The 15891-nt window shown below is 37.2% G+C and overlaps 1 protein-coding gene across 2 annotated transcripts in view; it reads right to left on the bottom strand.

Annotated features, from left to right (window-relative positions):
* Positions 1-15891, bottom strand: part of GABRA1 (gamma-aminobutyric acid type A receptor subunit alpha1) — a 58340-nt gene that overhangs the window by 12018 nt on the left and 30431 nt on the right. For both annotated transcript variants that reach the window (XM_019965356.2, XM_070793959.1), the window contains exons 7-8: positions 11422-11565; positions 471-623 (exon numbers count right to left, since the gene is read on the bottom strand). In XM_019965356.2, the coding sequence (XP_019820915.2) occupies positions 471-623; positions 11422-11565 (297 nt within the window). The remainder of the gene's footprint in view (positions 1-470; positions 624-11421; positions 11566-15891) is intronic.

The raw sequence follows: 15891 nt of genomic DNA, 5'->3' as shown, positions 1-15891 counted from the left end.
AGTAAAAATAAGATATTCCTGTACTCGTATAATGGTCATCACTAAGTTATTTCTATATAAAGAATCCCTGCTTTCATATATTAAGGAAGTAGTTCTGCTGATATTTTCTCATATTCTCAAAAGATATACTGACACTTGATTATGTATTCTAAATGTATGGTTTAGGTATAAGTGTTCCTATGTGTACATTTTAATCTATCACGAAGCACATTATGCCTGCTTCATTACATTTCTTTTCAAACAGCAAATCAAGTGTTCATTAATCCCATCAATTAACATGCACTAAAACAGCTTGCTATTTTAAAAAAGAATTTTTTACAATCATGTCATAATGAAAATGGTAATACCTTGACCCTTTCTGTTGTACTAACTCCAAACTTAGTGTATAATTATTTTTTTTCATTCTATCTGCAATGTCACAGGTATGAAGCAACTTAGTGGCCCTTGCATATGTCTTGACTGGCGCTTACCAAAGACCGTCCTCGCTGGCACAGACTCTCTGTTGAGCCAGAATGAGACTTGGGAGAGAATAACTGTCATTATGCACGGCAGGTATGTTTGAATAACAAAATATCCAATCTTTCTCTTCAGGTGGAAATGAGTTGTCATAACAACATACTCTCCTAGAGGGTAAAACAGACAATAAGGTGAGCAATTTGACCTTGAAAAGGAATCTCTCAGTTTTTCTGTCAGTAGCAAGAACCTGGAGGTTAGACATAGCCTTTCTCCACATAACACCTGGTTCCTAGAGAGAAAAGCTGTTATCCAGGAAAGAAAAAAGCCATTTGCCAAACACACCGGGACTTCCCTGGTGATCCAATGGTTAAGACTTCACCTTCTACTGCAGGGCTTGTGGGTTCAATCCCTGGTCAGAGAGCTAAGATTATACATGCCTGGAGGTCAAAAAACCTAAATGTAAAATAGAAGCAATATTGTAATGAATTCGGTAAAAACTTTAACAATGGTCCACATAAAAAAATAATAATAAATCTTAATTTTAAAAATAATTCTAGTTTAAAAATAAAACACACCAGAAAGGCACTGAGGATAATACTGAGGTGCCTGAGGTCTCATTGATCTTATGTCATAATCCTGGTGACTGATACACTGAAGAGACAAATCTGAGCATATATTTACAGATTGGCGCTCGTAACCCTGAAGGCAATGAATTAGATCCTGATGACACACACCAATGCATCAGAAGACACCAGATCCCCAGTATGTCCACTGCAGGAGAGTTGGGTTGTCTAATGAAGGAGCTTTGGTGTTCAGGTCAGGGCAGCTGAATTCCAGCTCCAGACCTTTCTTTCCTTAGCTGTCTGACCTTGAATTTGGCTTAGTCTGACCTCTGAAATGAGGACTGTGGGACAGAATTCTCAAAATTTGTTTTAAGGAATATCTTCACTAGAATCACCTGGAAAGGTTTTGAAACATGCAATTCTTCAGGCCCCACCTAAATACACAAATCCTCCTTTACAGTGGGGGGCAGGAAAATCCATGTTTGTCACTAGCTTTTGAACTTGTCCCGACTCCCAGACCAGTCTGGGAAACAACTGGGCCAGCTAGACATCTCCATCATCTTTATATATGACAGATTCTGATTTGATTAGAGGCCCAAAGAAATGAACACACAACTCAAATTGTAGGAGGTGCTTTTTTCTAAGCTGATGCTGTAGTTTCTTAACTACAAATCTTTGAAGTTTTTAGTTTTATTCACTCTGAATATATACTCAGTTATCTATGTATGGGTAGGAGAGAACTAGGTATATTCTTACTAAGAAAACATTTCTTTGGTGTTCACATCTTTCTATCTCCCTCCTTCTCTTCAACTCAAAAATTTTCTCTCTTCATCCTATGATTTACATCTCAGCTCATGACCATTCAGCTTCAGCTGCTATAATACGGTTAAAACTGCTCATGATCTCTTAGTATCCATAACTGAGCATCTCAATCTGAAAGGATATCTCAGTCTTCAAGTCTACTACCAGCTTCTTTGTAGCATTAAAAATTGAGCAATGCTGAATGTGCCTACCATCTTGACAGTACTCTGTAGAGTCACATTCTCCTTTTCTCTCTCATTTTCAGTTTCTTTTGCTAACTCACTGGTTTTTCAGCCATAGAGTACTGAGTTCCTCCTGTCTCTCTGGCACTGGTCTTCATCTTTCTGCAAAGCAAATGAAGAAGTTCCTGGTACAGTTCTGTCTTCAGCTGTCATTTCCACCTTTTTCTTAACTCTAATAAGAAATTTTCTTTCTCACCCCTGCTCCTAATGTCATTTTGATCCAGATGGCTGTGGGAATCTACATCTCTAAGTGACATTGCTTTCAAAATTACTGCATTTCCAAATATCTACTAGATAACTCATAGATAGTGATTTTTCATTGCTATACCAACTAAATATGTTCCAAAGTGATATTATTTAAACCTTTTCATAAAAAATAATGATTAGTATATAGCAGGGCTTCTTTTCCACTGAGCATCCATTTCTAAATTCATGGCACACTCATCTGTCTATCCACTCAGTCTAAAAATCTGGAATTAATCCTTGTGTGTTAAGTAAGGCTTCCAAAAGAGAGAGAAACAAATCAATTGATCATCACAATTTTAATTTCACCTGTGCACTATCTCTCAGTCTATCTCTTATCTCATGGTCAACACTTATCTCTTTAGAGATTTGTAATATAAATCTACAGTAATCTGTGAACTGCCTTGTTGGTTTCAAGTCCTAACTCCAATTTTCCCTAAGTTTTGGGGTCAGTATGATCATTTTAAACTATATATAAATATCTTAAAATACCGTAATGGATTCCCATTACCTACATCAGGGTTTCTCAACCTCAGCTCTTTTCAGAACATTTCAGAAGAGATAACTATATATTGCGGGCACTGTCTTGTATAAAGTAGGACATTTAGTCACATACCTTGCCTCTTAGCCCCTAGATGCCATTACAATTCTCTCTCCCCTCAATGTGACAATCAATGTCTCCAGTGTTACATACTAACAAGCAACTCCCTAACCAGTATTAAGACTCTCCACATCCTAACTCTGATAGCATTTCAGTACTCCATCTTGTGTCTCACCACACATTTTTAGATCTCAGTATTTTGACCTAAAAAATTCTCATTTTGACCTCTTCTATAGCTGAATATTTTGTTTATCTATGGGTGGGATTCAGTCCATAGTAGAATAGGAAGAAAGTTACTGTAGAGGAGAGTTTGTTAGCTTTGGAAGCAAATGAATTTGGGTTCAAAACCCAGATATACTACTTTCCTGTTGTGTAGCCTTAAACTCTCTGATCCTCAATTTCTCTGTTTATAAAATAGTGATAAGTATATTGCGGGGAGAATAAAGAATGAGGGCTGTAGTGAAGATCATGCTACATTAGAGTTTAAAAACACTTTGAGTTCCTTTCTCCAGTTTTTTCTCCCATTTCTCCAGTTGGAATTGGTGGAAGTATTGGTAGAAGAAATGCTCCCTACACTCTCTATAGTAGGAAATCAGCTGTGCATTCATTTGTGCTTTCATGATTGCTATTAAGGATAACACCTGCCATTTACTGATCAATATTAAGTAACTTCAAACTTATTTACAGCTTCTGTTTACACTTATATTGTATACTTTTTATTTTAATTACTTATGTGCTTATGCTCCTCCACCAAACTGAAAGATAGTTAAGATGAGAGACAGTTCTTTACATATAGCATGGCTTTTGGAAAAAATTTATTTATTGGAAAAGTAGACCTTAGTTGTATCATGCGAACTCTGAGCTGTGGCATGTGGGATCCAGTTTCCTGACCAGGGACCAAACCCAGGTGCCCTGCATTGGGAGCACAGAGTTTTAGCCACTAGACCACCAGGAAAGTCCCTACAGCATGGCTATACATATCCCAAATATTCAACACTTGCCTATGATGAAAAGGGATGCATGAGTTTCAAGAACACTCACTCTAGTTAACACCTACTAGCATCTCTTTTTTGAAAGGTAAATAAAATGCTATCTAATTTATTTCTATTTTTCTGTAGATAACTTGGATAATGTCTCCAAGGTCATCTGAAAGAAATAAGTGATTCAAATTTAAGAAAAAGAGCAAAAAACCAAAAAACTTTTTTTTCCTGAGATTCTGATAAACTGTAGTCTTGGATAGACACAGTCAGGTAACACCTTACCTCCTAGGAGTAGGCATTATTATTCCTAATCATTCATTCAGTTGTAGCCTGAAAAATGTCACCAGCTCAAAGAAAAAAAAAATCCCTCTCTCATGTAATGCCATAAATATGAGTGTCTGTATATTCCATTATCATCTTTTGTTGTTCACAGTGTGACATTTTGGGAAGATTCTGCAAAGAATATTTTGTGGATGAGCTGTTATTTGACTTTGTATTTATTTTATAAACCACTTCCTCTCTAACAAACTAGAGAAAGTAGAGGAAAACTTCAAATCTTTTGAAATCACCTTCCTAAATTAAATAAACTTTAAGAAGTTTTGGTATAACATGTTGATGGAAGAAATTTTCACATATTGAGGTATGGGGAAGTCATTCTGGCTTATACATGATTTGGTTTATACATGATGCTAATTAGAACAGCCTACCTTGTGGCCTATCAAACATACATTGTATATCTACTTTAACCATTAAAGAAAAGAATACATTTAAAAATTTAAATGGAATAACTGAGGTTCATACAACCGAAATGGATCTGGTTGGCTACTGTGGATGTGGTTTTACATACATTCTCATATCATTGAGAACCTGAATTTTCTGAAGTCTATCATACTTAAGGACACCACCTTGCTATTCTCAAAACAATATCTGCCTGCAGTCGCCAGCTGCAACACTATAGTCTCAAGTTCTCCCCATGTAACATTTCAGACCCCAACCAACACTAGCTTAACAGGCACCCTTACTTCTTGCCAGCTCCAACTATAATTTTTGAAAACAACTTATGTAATATTGTGGTTCTTGTCTTTATAAGCATCTCCCATTTTGCAGCCTGGCAAAACACAATTTAAGTACTTCTTGGATCTGTGTCTCCCAGGCTGTAGTCCTGGTTTGGTTCAGATAAACTCTTCTCTATCCCTATTGCAGATTGTTACTCATTATTTCCATCAGAAACATTTAAATAAGAAAAGGAAAAGTGACAAAATCAGAATCACACTGTAATAGTTTAAAACTGAAAGAAAAATACAACAAAAAAGTCACCTAAATTGGATTGAAAGAGTATCTCTAGACATCAAGTACTTATGCACGAAGCATGTCAAATTATTTCCCTCTGATTCAACAGTCAAGAAGAATTTTAATTCAAATATCCTTGCACATCATGTAACCCCAAGGGAAGCTTGTAAATTAGATGAGACAACATTTTTGATACATTACAATATAAAATTAAGGAGAGAGAAGAAAAGAAGCAGGAATGTAATTTTGTAAAGCAACACTGCAGGTTTCTTTTATATCTGGCTTCCAGCTTTTATTTTCCCAAATGTGGATCCCTTGCTTAACTTTATTTGACTTTAGTTTTCTCACTTGTTGAGTAAAAATGATAGTGTGCTAGTTGTTCCTTGGGATGCTCTAAGGATGATATGAAATAACAGATGTGAAAATTATTCTAAAAAATTCTGAATCACAGGCAGGTTTATAGTGTAAAGGTAAATCAGATAGAAATATATTCTCTCTCTAGCTGAAGAAATCCGCCATTCATTTAACAAAATTGTAGTGGACACTGATTCCTTGTAAAACTTTTCAAGTATTCTAAACTTTTGTGTTTTCCAAAGTGCTACCTTTTTCAAAGGAATGAGGAATCAAAAATATCATTGAGGGAGGGGCCCATAGTTTAATATCTGCTTCAGAGAATACTTAAATAGCAATAATGAAACAACGGTTATAGTTCTAGGCCACTTATATCTCTAGACCTGTTTCCTCATCTGAAATTAGATTAGGTTGACCAAACGACTGTATAAGTCTTCTCCCTCTCCACCTTCCCATCTGTGAATTTGTTCTCACATTTTACAGTTACATTATTTCTCTGGAGATCATGTACTAAGCTGCAGAAATAGGGGCCCTGAGGCCCCTCTGCTGAAAGTCCATCACCACTTTTGCTCCATGGTCAGGGAAAACAGTTGCTTTCCTCATTCATTTTGACCCTGCCGAGGCATCCTTAACTCATCCAGTCAAGACTGTCTCTAGGAAATAGGATCCTACAGTTTCTCTCAGTCATCTGTTCTAAGTATAAATAATAGTCATTCACAAATAAGAGACATTCTTATAAGCAAATCTAACCTATGCTTCCTTTGATCACGTATGTGTATTGACTTAGGTAAATATGACTTTCTAGTCATCATTGTTGCGTTTTGAAAAAGCATTTTTACATCTTCTTATTTTATAGCTGTGATATTATTCTTATACCTAATGACTAATTAACAATTTTGCTTCTCTGTATAAGTTACATTGCCATGCCCTTTAATTACAATTATAATTTTTATGTGGGCTTTCCTTAAAGAATTACTTAGGAAGCAAAACATGGTGTAGTAGAATGAGATAGGGGGCCATGCATGGGGTCTAGTTTCAAACTACCTTCCCTGACATTTCAAGCAGAAATGACTTCTTAAGTGTCATCATGTAGACTTCTTATATTAACTTCATCATTATTAATAGTAATAGCTAATATTTATTATGAGTTGTGCATGTCAGAAACTCTGCTAATCAGTTTACATCCATTTTTCTCATTTCAATCTCATAATACCCCATGAAGTAGATCCTCTGATTATCTCCAAAATACAAGAGAAAAGATGAACAGAGGTCATGCAGTTAATTTGTTGTAAAACCAGCATTCAAAACCTCCCCATATACTCCAGAATCCATCTGTTATGCTCCATGATATACCATATCGTTGCATTTTCATACTTGTCTATCCTGCCTGTCACTAGTGTTTCATATGGTTGAGAACATACATGCTATAGTGAGACTTCCCGAGTTCAAATCCCAGTTCTGCCACTCCCTGGCTGTGTGACCTTGGAAAAATTATTATACCATCTTCAAAATGGAGAAAATGGTAATACATACATCCTAGGACTGTTGTGAGGATTAGACCAATTCAATGAATGTTAGCTACTTAAACCACTCAACCCTGAGCTTCATTTTTTTCCTAATTATTTATTCATTTATTCATTCGTTTATTTAACTTGGGTATGCTGGGTCTTTGTTGCTATGCACAGGCTTTCTTTAGCTGTGGAGAGCAGGGGCTGCTCTCTAGTTGTGGTGGCTTCTCTAGCTGTGGAACACAGGCTTTAGAACACAGGTTCAGCAGTTGTGGGCATGGGTTAGTTGCCCCAAGGCATGTAGGATCTTCCTGGACCAGGGATTAAACCTGTGTTCTCTGCATTGGCAGGTGGATTCTTATCCACTTGACCATCAAAGAAGTCTCAACCATGAGTTTCTTGAGAGCAGGAAGTATGTGTCCCTCGTCTCTTTCCTCTAGGTCATTCACAGTGTTAAACACAGTAAAGGAGCACATTGTTGAAGGAATAAATGAGTGGATAACAGAGAACTGCATCAGATTTGAAAGTTGACTAGACTCATCCTTCTGTGTCCTTGTAACAATTTTGTTCTGCCAGGTGAATAAGTGCACTTCAAACTAAGTCTCCGACTCATTTCCCTCCACAAACTGATGGCAGATGCCAATGAAGGGACTGTCTTTCTAATATGTTTGCACTGAAACAAATACACGTGTTAGACTGAGCCTCGTATTTTCCCTCCTATGGCGCTGAAGCGATCTAGAGGCATTTGACATGAAAGAGGTCAGTAGTAGTGTTGTGAGTGTGTGTTCATGTGTGTGCTGGTTGCGCAACACCTTCTAGAACGTGACCTGAATTGCTTCTGTCCTCACAGAGAGTTTTAAGGTCGCAGAAGCTGCTCTTTACTTAATGATTCTCATTGTATGTGTACTTATCTGTCACCCTTCCTCGTCTTCTGGCAGAAACAGGGAGACAATAACACTCCATGTCTTTTATCTTAATGTTTTCAAGGCTCCATGTTGTAGTTGTTTAGTTGCTTATTCATGTCTGCCTTTTTGTGACCCCATGGACTGTAGCCCATCAGGCTCCTCTGTCTATGGGATTTCCCAGGCAAGAATACTAGAGTGGGTTGCCATCTCCTTCTCCAGGGGATCTTCCCAACTCAGGGATTGAATCCATGTCTCCTGCATTGGCTGGGCAGAGTCTTTACCACTGAGTCACCTGAGAAGCCCAGTAGCAGTGGATACTGTGACAAAAATTGAAATCATGTCAAGGATGCAACATTCATAGCTGTGTGCAACATGGCAAGTATCAGCTCCCTGCTCTTTCTCTTAGTAAAAAACTGACTGCTGCCCTAATGACACTTTTATTAATGGACATTCAAATTGGTCCATTTTGCTAAATACAATCAATTATGAAAAGGACTAGTGGGAAGAAACTAAGCTACTAGATTATCTGTGCATTTGGTTTGCCATGATCTTTGCATTCTCTAGGCTTCAAGTTCACAGCTGATCATATCCAGGGAACTTTGTGTTTAGCCCGCTTCCACTGTGTGGGTGACTGTGTCTGGTCTCCTATTACAAGGACATGGGAGCCCGAACAGACCTCTCCAAGTATGCTGTCATCCATGTTTTATGATACCAAGCTCAAAGCCGTAAGCTGCCTCATAGTAGACGTGAATGTGGGATTGAAGGCCTCACAAAAGATCTTTGTTTCTTCCCATGGAAATCTTTTAAGGTGGATTTTTGGGGAGCAAACGTAGAAGCAAAGGAAGTGTAGTTCAGGATTTTATTGTGGAGTGGAAAACATACATCAAACTCAGTTTGAATGTGCTCATTATTCTCCTCCCCCTCCCTCCATATGCTATAGAAATGACAAGGACAAGCTCTTACTTTGTACAGATAAACCTGCTGCTCCAACACGCAATGATGACTTTTAACGGACCTAACTTATGAGGTCCAGCAGCTTGGTGGTGGTGAATTGGACCCTTCTTTCTCCCCTGGTGTCCTTTTGTGACTCTTTATCTTTTCTGAGTAACAAGAATGTAGGTAGGCTGGCTTAGAAAACCAGAAGGGGAAAGGTCTCCAAGTTCATCGGACCAAGCCATTTATTTTGCAGATATAGAACTAGAACATGAAGAGAGATCCTATGCTGTGTTAAGGTGATTAGCGCTAGAATAGAGTGGAAGCAGCCCTTCCTCCCAACAACCTTCATATATACTTGTCCTATTGCTACTGCACTTGAAATACTATTTCCTGGACATCATCCAACCTCCATTGTAATAACAATAGGGAGAGAATTTCTTGAGGGGAAGTTCTAGGTCTATTATTCTGAATGCCTTGGCTTAGAACAGCGATTATTTGACTCCCAACAAATGCATAATAACAAAATGAAAGTCAACCCCTGAAGCAATCCTTCCTTGATCATCCCAGGCTGGATTCACTAATTTTTTATTCATTAGTTCAAAAATATTTACTTGGTACCTCTTCTGTTTCAGCTACTATAGTAAATCATAGGGACACAGAAGACAGGCAGGGACTTGCCCTCCCAAAAATGTTAATCAAAGCACTTAACACCCATTTTGATAATTATAGTTTATGTGTTTGTCTTCCCTTAGACTTCAGATTTTATGAAAGCAAGATATGTGTCTTGTCTATCATTGACTGTAGTGCCTGTCACAATATCCAGGCAATTACAGCATTCAATGTTTAAAAGTAAACACTGCTCATTTTAGTATCTTTTCCAATATAATTTGGTGAGAAAAAAATAATTTTCACTATTTTGCACGTTCTGGGATATCTTCAGGACAATAACAACAATGACAGCATACCATTTTGAGCATCTACTGTATAACGTTCTGCTTAACATTTTATATTATCTTATCTTTAATACAAAATTAGAGGCTCCCCATCCTTAGAAGAGAACAGTTTCTAATTAGATAAATGAACTTCTCAGTGCCACCAGGCTTCTGAGTGGCAGGACTAGGACTCGAGCCCACACCTTTCTCACTGCAAAGCCTGACACATTCCCATTATGCCGAGCGCATTTCTCAGGTAGGTAAAGCACAGTGGAGAACAATCTTCTCATTTTCCAAAACAAGAAACATAAACGTTTCAACTTCTAGAGTAACCAAGGATGCTATAACATGAGCAAAAGATTAAGTCCTGTTAAGCAGCAGTTATCCAATAATCAGAGTAAGATATATTTACCTATCACTTGAATTTAGAATGATCAGATTATGACCATGGTCCTAATATAAAGTTTGAAATTTAAGAGAAAAATTTTTCTGAGATAAAGAGCAATTCTACCCTTACTTATCATTTTTTTTTTTTTTTAGAAATTACAAATCAAAGTTAATGAATGAATTTCAAAATTAAGACAGTTGTAAAATTGTTGACCCTTGCTAAGCTTTTAGTAATTGAACATAATTTAAAATATTGGGATTGAGGGAGTAAGTTTTCCTAATTTTCAGGATACAAATTTTATCAGTAATTATCTGGCCCTATGTTTGAGTGAACTCCTGGAGTTGGTGATGGACAGGGAGGCCTGGCGAGCTGCGATTCATGGGGTTGCAAAGAGTTGGACACGACTGAGTGACTGAACTGAACTGAACTGATGATCACATATCAGTTAGTCACAAAAGGGATACCTGAATAACTAAACTCATTATTTCTTGAAACTTCAAAAGTTTAAAATTTTGGATTTGACTACTTGATAGAAAATCTGATCTAATTATGAGTATTTCATTGGTAAAACAGTTACAACACCGAGAAAGATGGCGGTCCATCCACTTTTAATTCCAAAATAGAGTGATCAGTATAGGGTTTAGCTGGGGAAGTTTCCTGGCTAGAGTTACAAATGAAGTTAGGTGTGGAGGAAGTGAGGTGGGGAAGGTGTTTTGGCATCCTATGTGTAATGACTGCTGCTATAAATTTACCAAGATTTATTGAATCATGACAATAAAAGGGTCCTAGATGATATTAATAGCTAACATTTATTAAGAGTTTTTTTATGTGCCCAAAGTGTGATAATTTACTCTTTATGGATATAATTTATTCCTTCCAACAACCCTATGAGGTGACCACAATTAACTGGCAACTTGGAGAAGTATTCAACCCATATATTCTTCTCTAAGAGTTCACATATCTAAATACTGTGCTACCCTGATCACACAGAACCACTTCTTTATTTTGTAAACAAACAAACAAACAGATGAAAAACCAGAGATCAAAATTCAAGATCACAGGTCTATAGAGGTTACACTAGTTCCCAGCATAACTGTTCCCCAGTTTAGTGTAATTTTTCACTCTCCTTACTTCTGTTATTGAAGGACTTAACTGAATTTGCAAGTTTCTACAAAAAGTTTTTCGGCTCCTTCTTCCCAATCTAAAGTTCCCAAATAGCACTTACCTGTACTAGACTGAACAATTCCAGAATCTACTGTTTGTCCAAGAAGATCGTACTGGTTCAGGCGTGACCCATCTTCGGCTACAACCACTGAGCGTGCTGGCTCTCTGGTCCACTCATAAACAACTTCTGCTCTTGTATAAGCATCTAAAAGGGAAGAATGGAAAATGGTCCATATGTTTTGGCACTCTTTTGACAAACTCTTGTTTGTCAACTGGAAGGGTCTTACCAAAGAGGACATACTGGGCTTATGGTACCTGGAATCATTGAATGTTTATGTGGAAAAACTGTAGAGTCACATTGTTTATATCCTTTTGTTTAAGTGGCTCAGTGATAAAGAATCTGCCTGCCAAGCAGAAGACACAGGAGACTTGGGTTCAATCCCTGGGTCAGGAAGATCCCATGCAGAAGGAAATGGCAACCCACTCCAGTATTCTTGTCTGGGAAACCCCATGGACAGAGGAGCCTGGTGGGCTATAGTCCATGGCATTGCAGAGTAGGACACAACTTAAGAGACTAAATCACTACCACAGTTAATTTCTGGGAAAACCAGACTAAACCACCACAGTTACTTAGTGGGATAACCAATATAAGAATATAGAACGCTATTCATTCTACTCCACTGCTGTCAATAATTTTCTAGAGAAAAAATCTCTACTATCTGCTCAAAAGCTAAGCAAAGACAATTGGTGGTCATGTAAGTAATGATGAAGCCTATTCTAGACCTGTGTCCTTTCTTGACGAATTAGAGCTCTTGTGACTTTATTGCACTATCGTTAGCAACAGTGCCTAGATCTATCTTTTTATACTTTGCCATGTGTTGCCAATGGGCTGCTACTATAGTTGCACAGGGAAATAAAAAGTGTCACTATCAACTTATATCAAATGATTCAGTATCTCATTCCTTGCAATTTCTTAGAAACTCCACTGTGTATGAAATCCACCACAAATATGCTATTGTTGTGAAAGTGGTGGTTACTCATTGCGTTTATCTCTCAATAGAAATCTTCCAAACTGTAGAGTAAATTCACATGATGAAATTTCTTGTTTTAAATATAGAAGACAGATACACCTAAAGCCTCAACCTAAAGCTCCACAGTAGGTGATACATCTTATTAATCCTTTGTGTCAGTATCTGAGAAGTAGGACCTATAAAAACTTTTTTGAGTTGACACTCTTCAGCCTAAAGAAAAGATTAGAAAGTCTTCAACCACTTAGTCAGAACTGTTAAGCTCACATTTCAAATAAATCAGTAGATAAGAAAAAAAAAAATTTTAATGATAGGAGAAGGGACTACCGTGGTGGGTCCAGTGGTTCAGACTTCGCCTTCCAATGCATGGGGTGCGGGTTTGATCCCTGATCAGGGAGCTAAGACTCTGCATGCCTCAAGGGCGAAAAACCAAAAGGTAAAACAAAAGCTACAGTTTTTCCAGTAGTCATGTATGGATGTGAGAGTTGGACCATAAAGAAAGTGAGTGCAGAAGAATTAATGCTTTTGAACTGTGGTGCTGGGGAAGACTCTTGAGAGTCCCTTAGACAGCAAGGAGATCAAGCTAGTCAATCTTACAGGAAATTGACCCTAAATATCCATTGTAAGGACTGGTGCTGAAGCTGGAGCCCCAGTACTTTGGTCACCTAATGCAAAGAGCTGACTCATTGGAAAAGACCCTGATATTGGGAAGGATTGAGGGCAGGAGGATGAGATGATTGGATGGCATCACTGATTCAATGGACATGAGTTTGAGCAAAGTCAGGGAGATAGTGAAGGACAGGGAAGCCTTGCATGCTGCAGTACATAGGATAGCAAAGAGTCAGACATGACTTACCAACTGAACAACAACAAAAACAGAAGCAATGTTGTAACAAATTCAATAAACACTTTTTAAAAAACTGAAAAAAAAAAAAAAAAAACAAAGACAGCATAGACAGTAACAAAAGGGCATCTGCTAATTGACACTGTCACTTAGGTTTTATGGGCCTTTGTTTTTTCATTTGCATGAGGCAGGTCCACTAAATAATTTCTAAAATTATTTATTATTCATAATTCTTTCCCTCTTTTCTTGTTTATAAAACACTGCTTGGTAGTCAGTCAGGAAACGATCATTTATTAAATCTTGACTACATCTAGCACTTGCCTAGATCTTATTATCCACATATAATCTGAATCACTTTTTCTAGAATCAAAGCATTATACTGTATATTCCTCAGAAAGCAGTTAAAAGATGTCAGCTGCCTCTGTATACTATCTTCGAGTTATCTGGCCTTATACAAAGGGTGTTATCCCTAACAAGCAGAAAGTGTAAGGTAGCACTGACATTCAGAATCTCATGGAGAGTAGTAAAGAAGACATCTGCGTTTCCAAGTTTGGTTCTTATCAACATATGCATGAAGCTACTTCAGATACTTTAAAAACATTTACTACATAGTGCTTTAATAAATTATCACAAAATCATCTTGCTTATCTCTTCCTTATTCTCTTCTCTCAGATTTTGGCAAGATGTTTCCTTTAAAAGTTGAGTCAAACATTTCCAGATCACTTTTGCTTTAACTTCTTCATTTCTGAAATAAGCTGGTTAGTTCAGGTTAGAGAAATGACTATACAATAAGTGTATAACCATTGCCATTTCCCACACCACTGGCAGGTACAGCAATTCACCGTGGTCCTCTTTCGCACCAAGCATATGCCATCTGAGCCTGCTCTTCAATGTATGTCTTCTCTCTTGAGGTTTAAAGCCCCACAGTCCCTAAACTCTCTTTTTTTTGAGGCTTAAATACTGAATAGATACTTAAAACCTGATTATATTCTGTACCCATTCAATAAATACTTCCTGAGCACCTACACTATATTAGGCTCTGTGCTAGAAAATGCAGAACAAAATAGATTTTGCCCTTAAAGAGTTTACAGTCTCCAGATAACAACAATGTTAAAACTAACAATTATCTTGGTGATAAATGGTATAAAATAAATGTGTATTATGATCAGAAGACTGATGGGACCATATACACATTTTGAAAAGGACTTCACAGAAGGCCCTAGAAACTAATATTTACACTGAGATGTAAGGGATAAATAAAACCAACCATGCTAAGAAACAAGGGAAAAGTACCATGACAGAGAAAAGAGCATATGCCAAGGCTCTGAGGTAGAAAACAGCTTACTTATGTGCCTTTAAATTTCAGTTTTCTTATATAAGACACTATTTGTGTTCCACTCACTATCCATTTTCTTCAGGATGACAATGTGCCTAATTAAATGTGCCTTGTTTCTCCAGCCTCCGTTGTATTTAGCATTGGTCATGTGACACAGCTTTGATTAATGAGATGTGAGAAGATGTCTGTTAGGATTTTAGGGAAAGTTTTTTTTGATACAGGCACTACTCCTTTCTTCTCTGCTCCCTATTTTTCTTTATTTTGAAAGTGGAGGCAATGGCTGGAGTAGCAGCAAACATTTTGTCTTCAGGAAGAACATCTAAGAATATCTTAAAACATCATCCTTGTTAAGATGCTAAATTAACCAGCAATTAACCAATAATCACTTACCTTCATATATCTTGTATGAAAATTTAGACTCCTTTTTTTAAGCTATGCTCACTGCTTAAAAGTATTCCTGATTAATATACTAAACATATAGTTAAATGTCTAAAACAAGATATCTCTGAAGGCAAAAGGGGATACTATTTAGTAGTTATACTAGGATTTTAGATATAAATCAGAACCATTTTAGGCAAAAAGAGTACTGATTTTGTATGATACCTTGAACTATAAGGTTATTTTGTGGATTAGCTGAGTTGATTCATATACAAATATTTAATACATCGCCTGGCATATAAGTAACACATAATACAAAATAGTATCATTAAAAATGGAACTGGTAATCAGAAAAAAAATGTAATAGGTCATGGCATAGAACATACATTACATTCGGAAAAGGATTGAGGGGGAATAGTTTTCACCAATGGGCTGTGTAGCTGACAGTTTTTGAAGTAGGTAGTTTATCCTTGGGTTTTAGTATAGAATGAGATATATAAATAGAGAAAGTTGTCTCTCCATGATTAGTACTGTTAGGAGCCTGAAGGCCCTTTGCTATTTTCTTTGCTAGCTGTCTTCCTACACTACCACTATTTTTCTTCTATGAATCATATCTTCACCAAAATAGTTGCTCAGATTGCCTGACTAGTGAGAACAGAAAGCTGGTTAGGTTAGTCCAGAAGTTGAGTCAGTCCTTATATGTAACTCCCCTGCAGAAACCAGGAATACATAATTCCTCCTCACTTTATGCATGCACGCTAATCAAAAGCAGGAAAACGGGAAGACCAGAGAGCCTAACCAGCTGGCCACTGTTCTCCAGGCTTCTCTAATGTGTGCCTGCATATTTTAAAGATGTAGAAACCTTGAAAGTTATTACAAAGTGAATTTATCTAAGATGTCTTCAGAAGCAATAATATGTAAGTACATTTCATGAGCTATCCAAAC

Source organism: Bos indicus, chromosome 7 (assembly GCF_029378745.1).
Source record: "Bos indicus isolate NIAB-ARS_2022 breed Sahiwal x Tharparkar chromosome 7, NIAB-ARS_B.indTharparkar_mat_pri_1.0, whole genome shotgun sequence".
In the NCBI taxonomy this organism is placed as follows: domain Eukaryota; kingdom Metazoa; phylum Chordata; class Mammalia; order Artiodactyla; family Bovidae; genus Bos; species Bos indicus.
The sequence above is the reverse complement of the archived record's forward strand: the minus strand, read 5'-3'. Positions and strand labels throughout refer to the sequence as shown.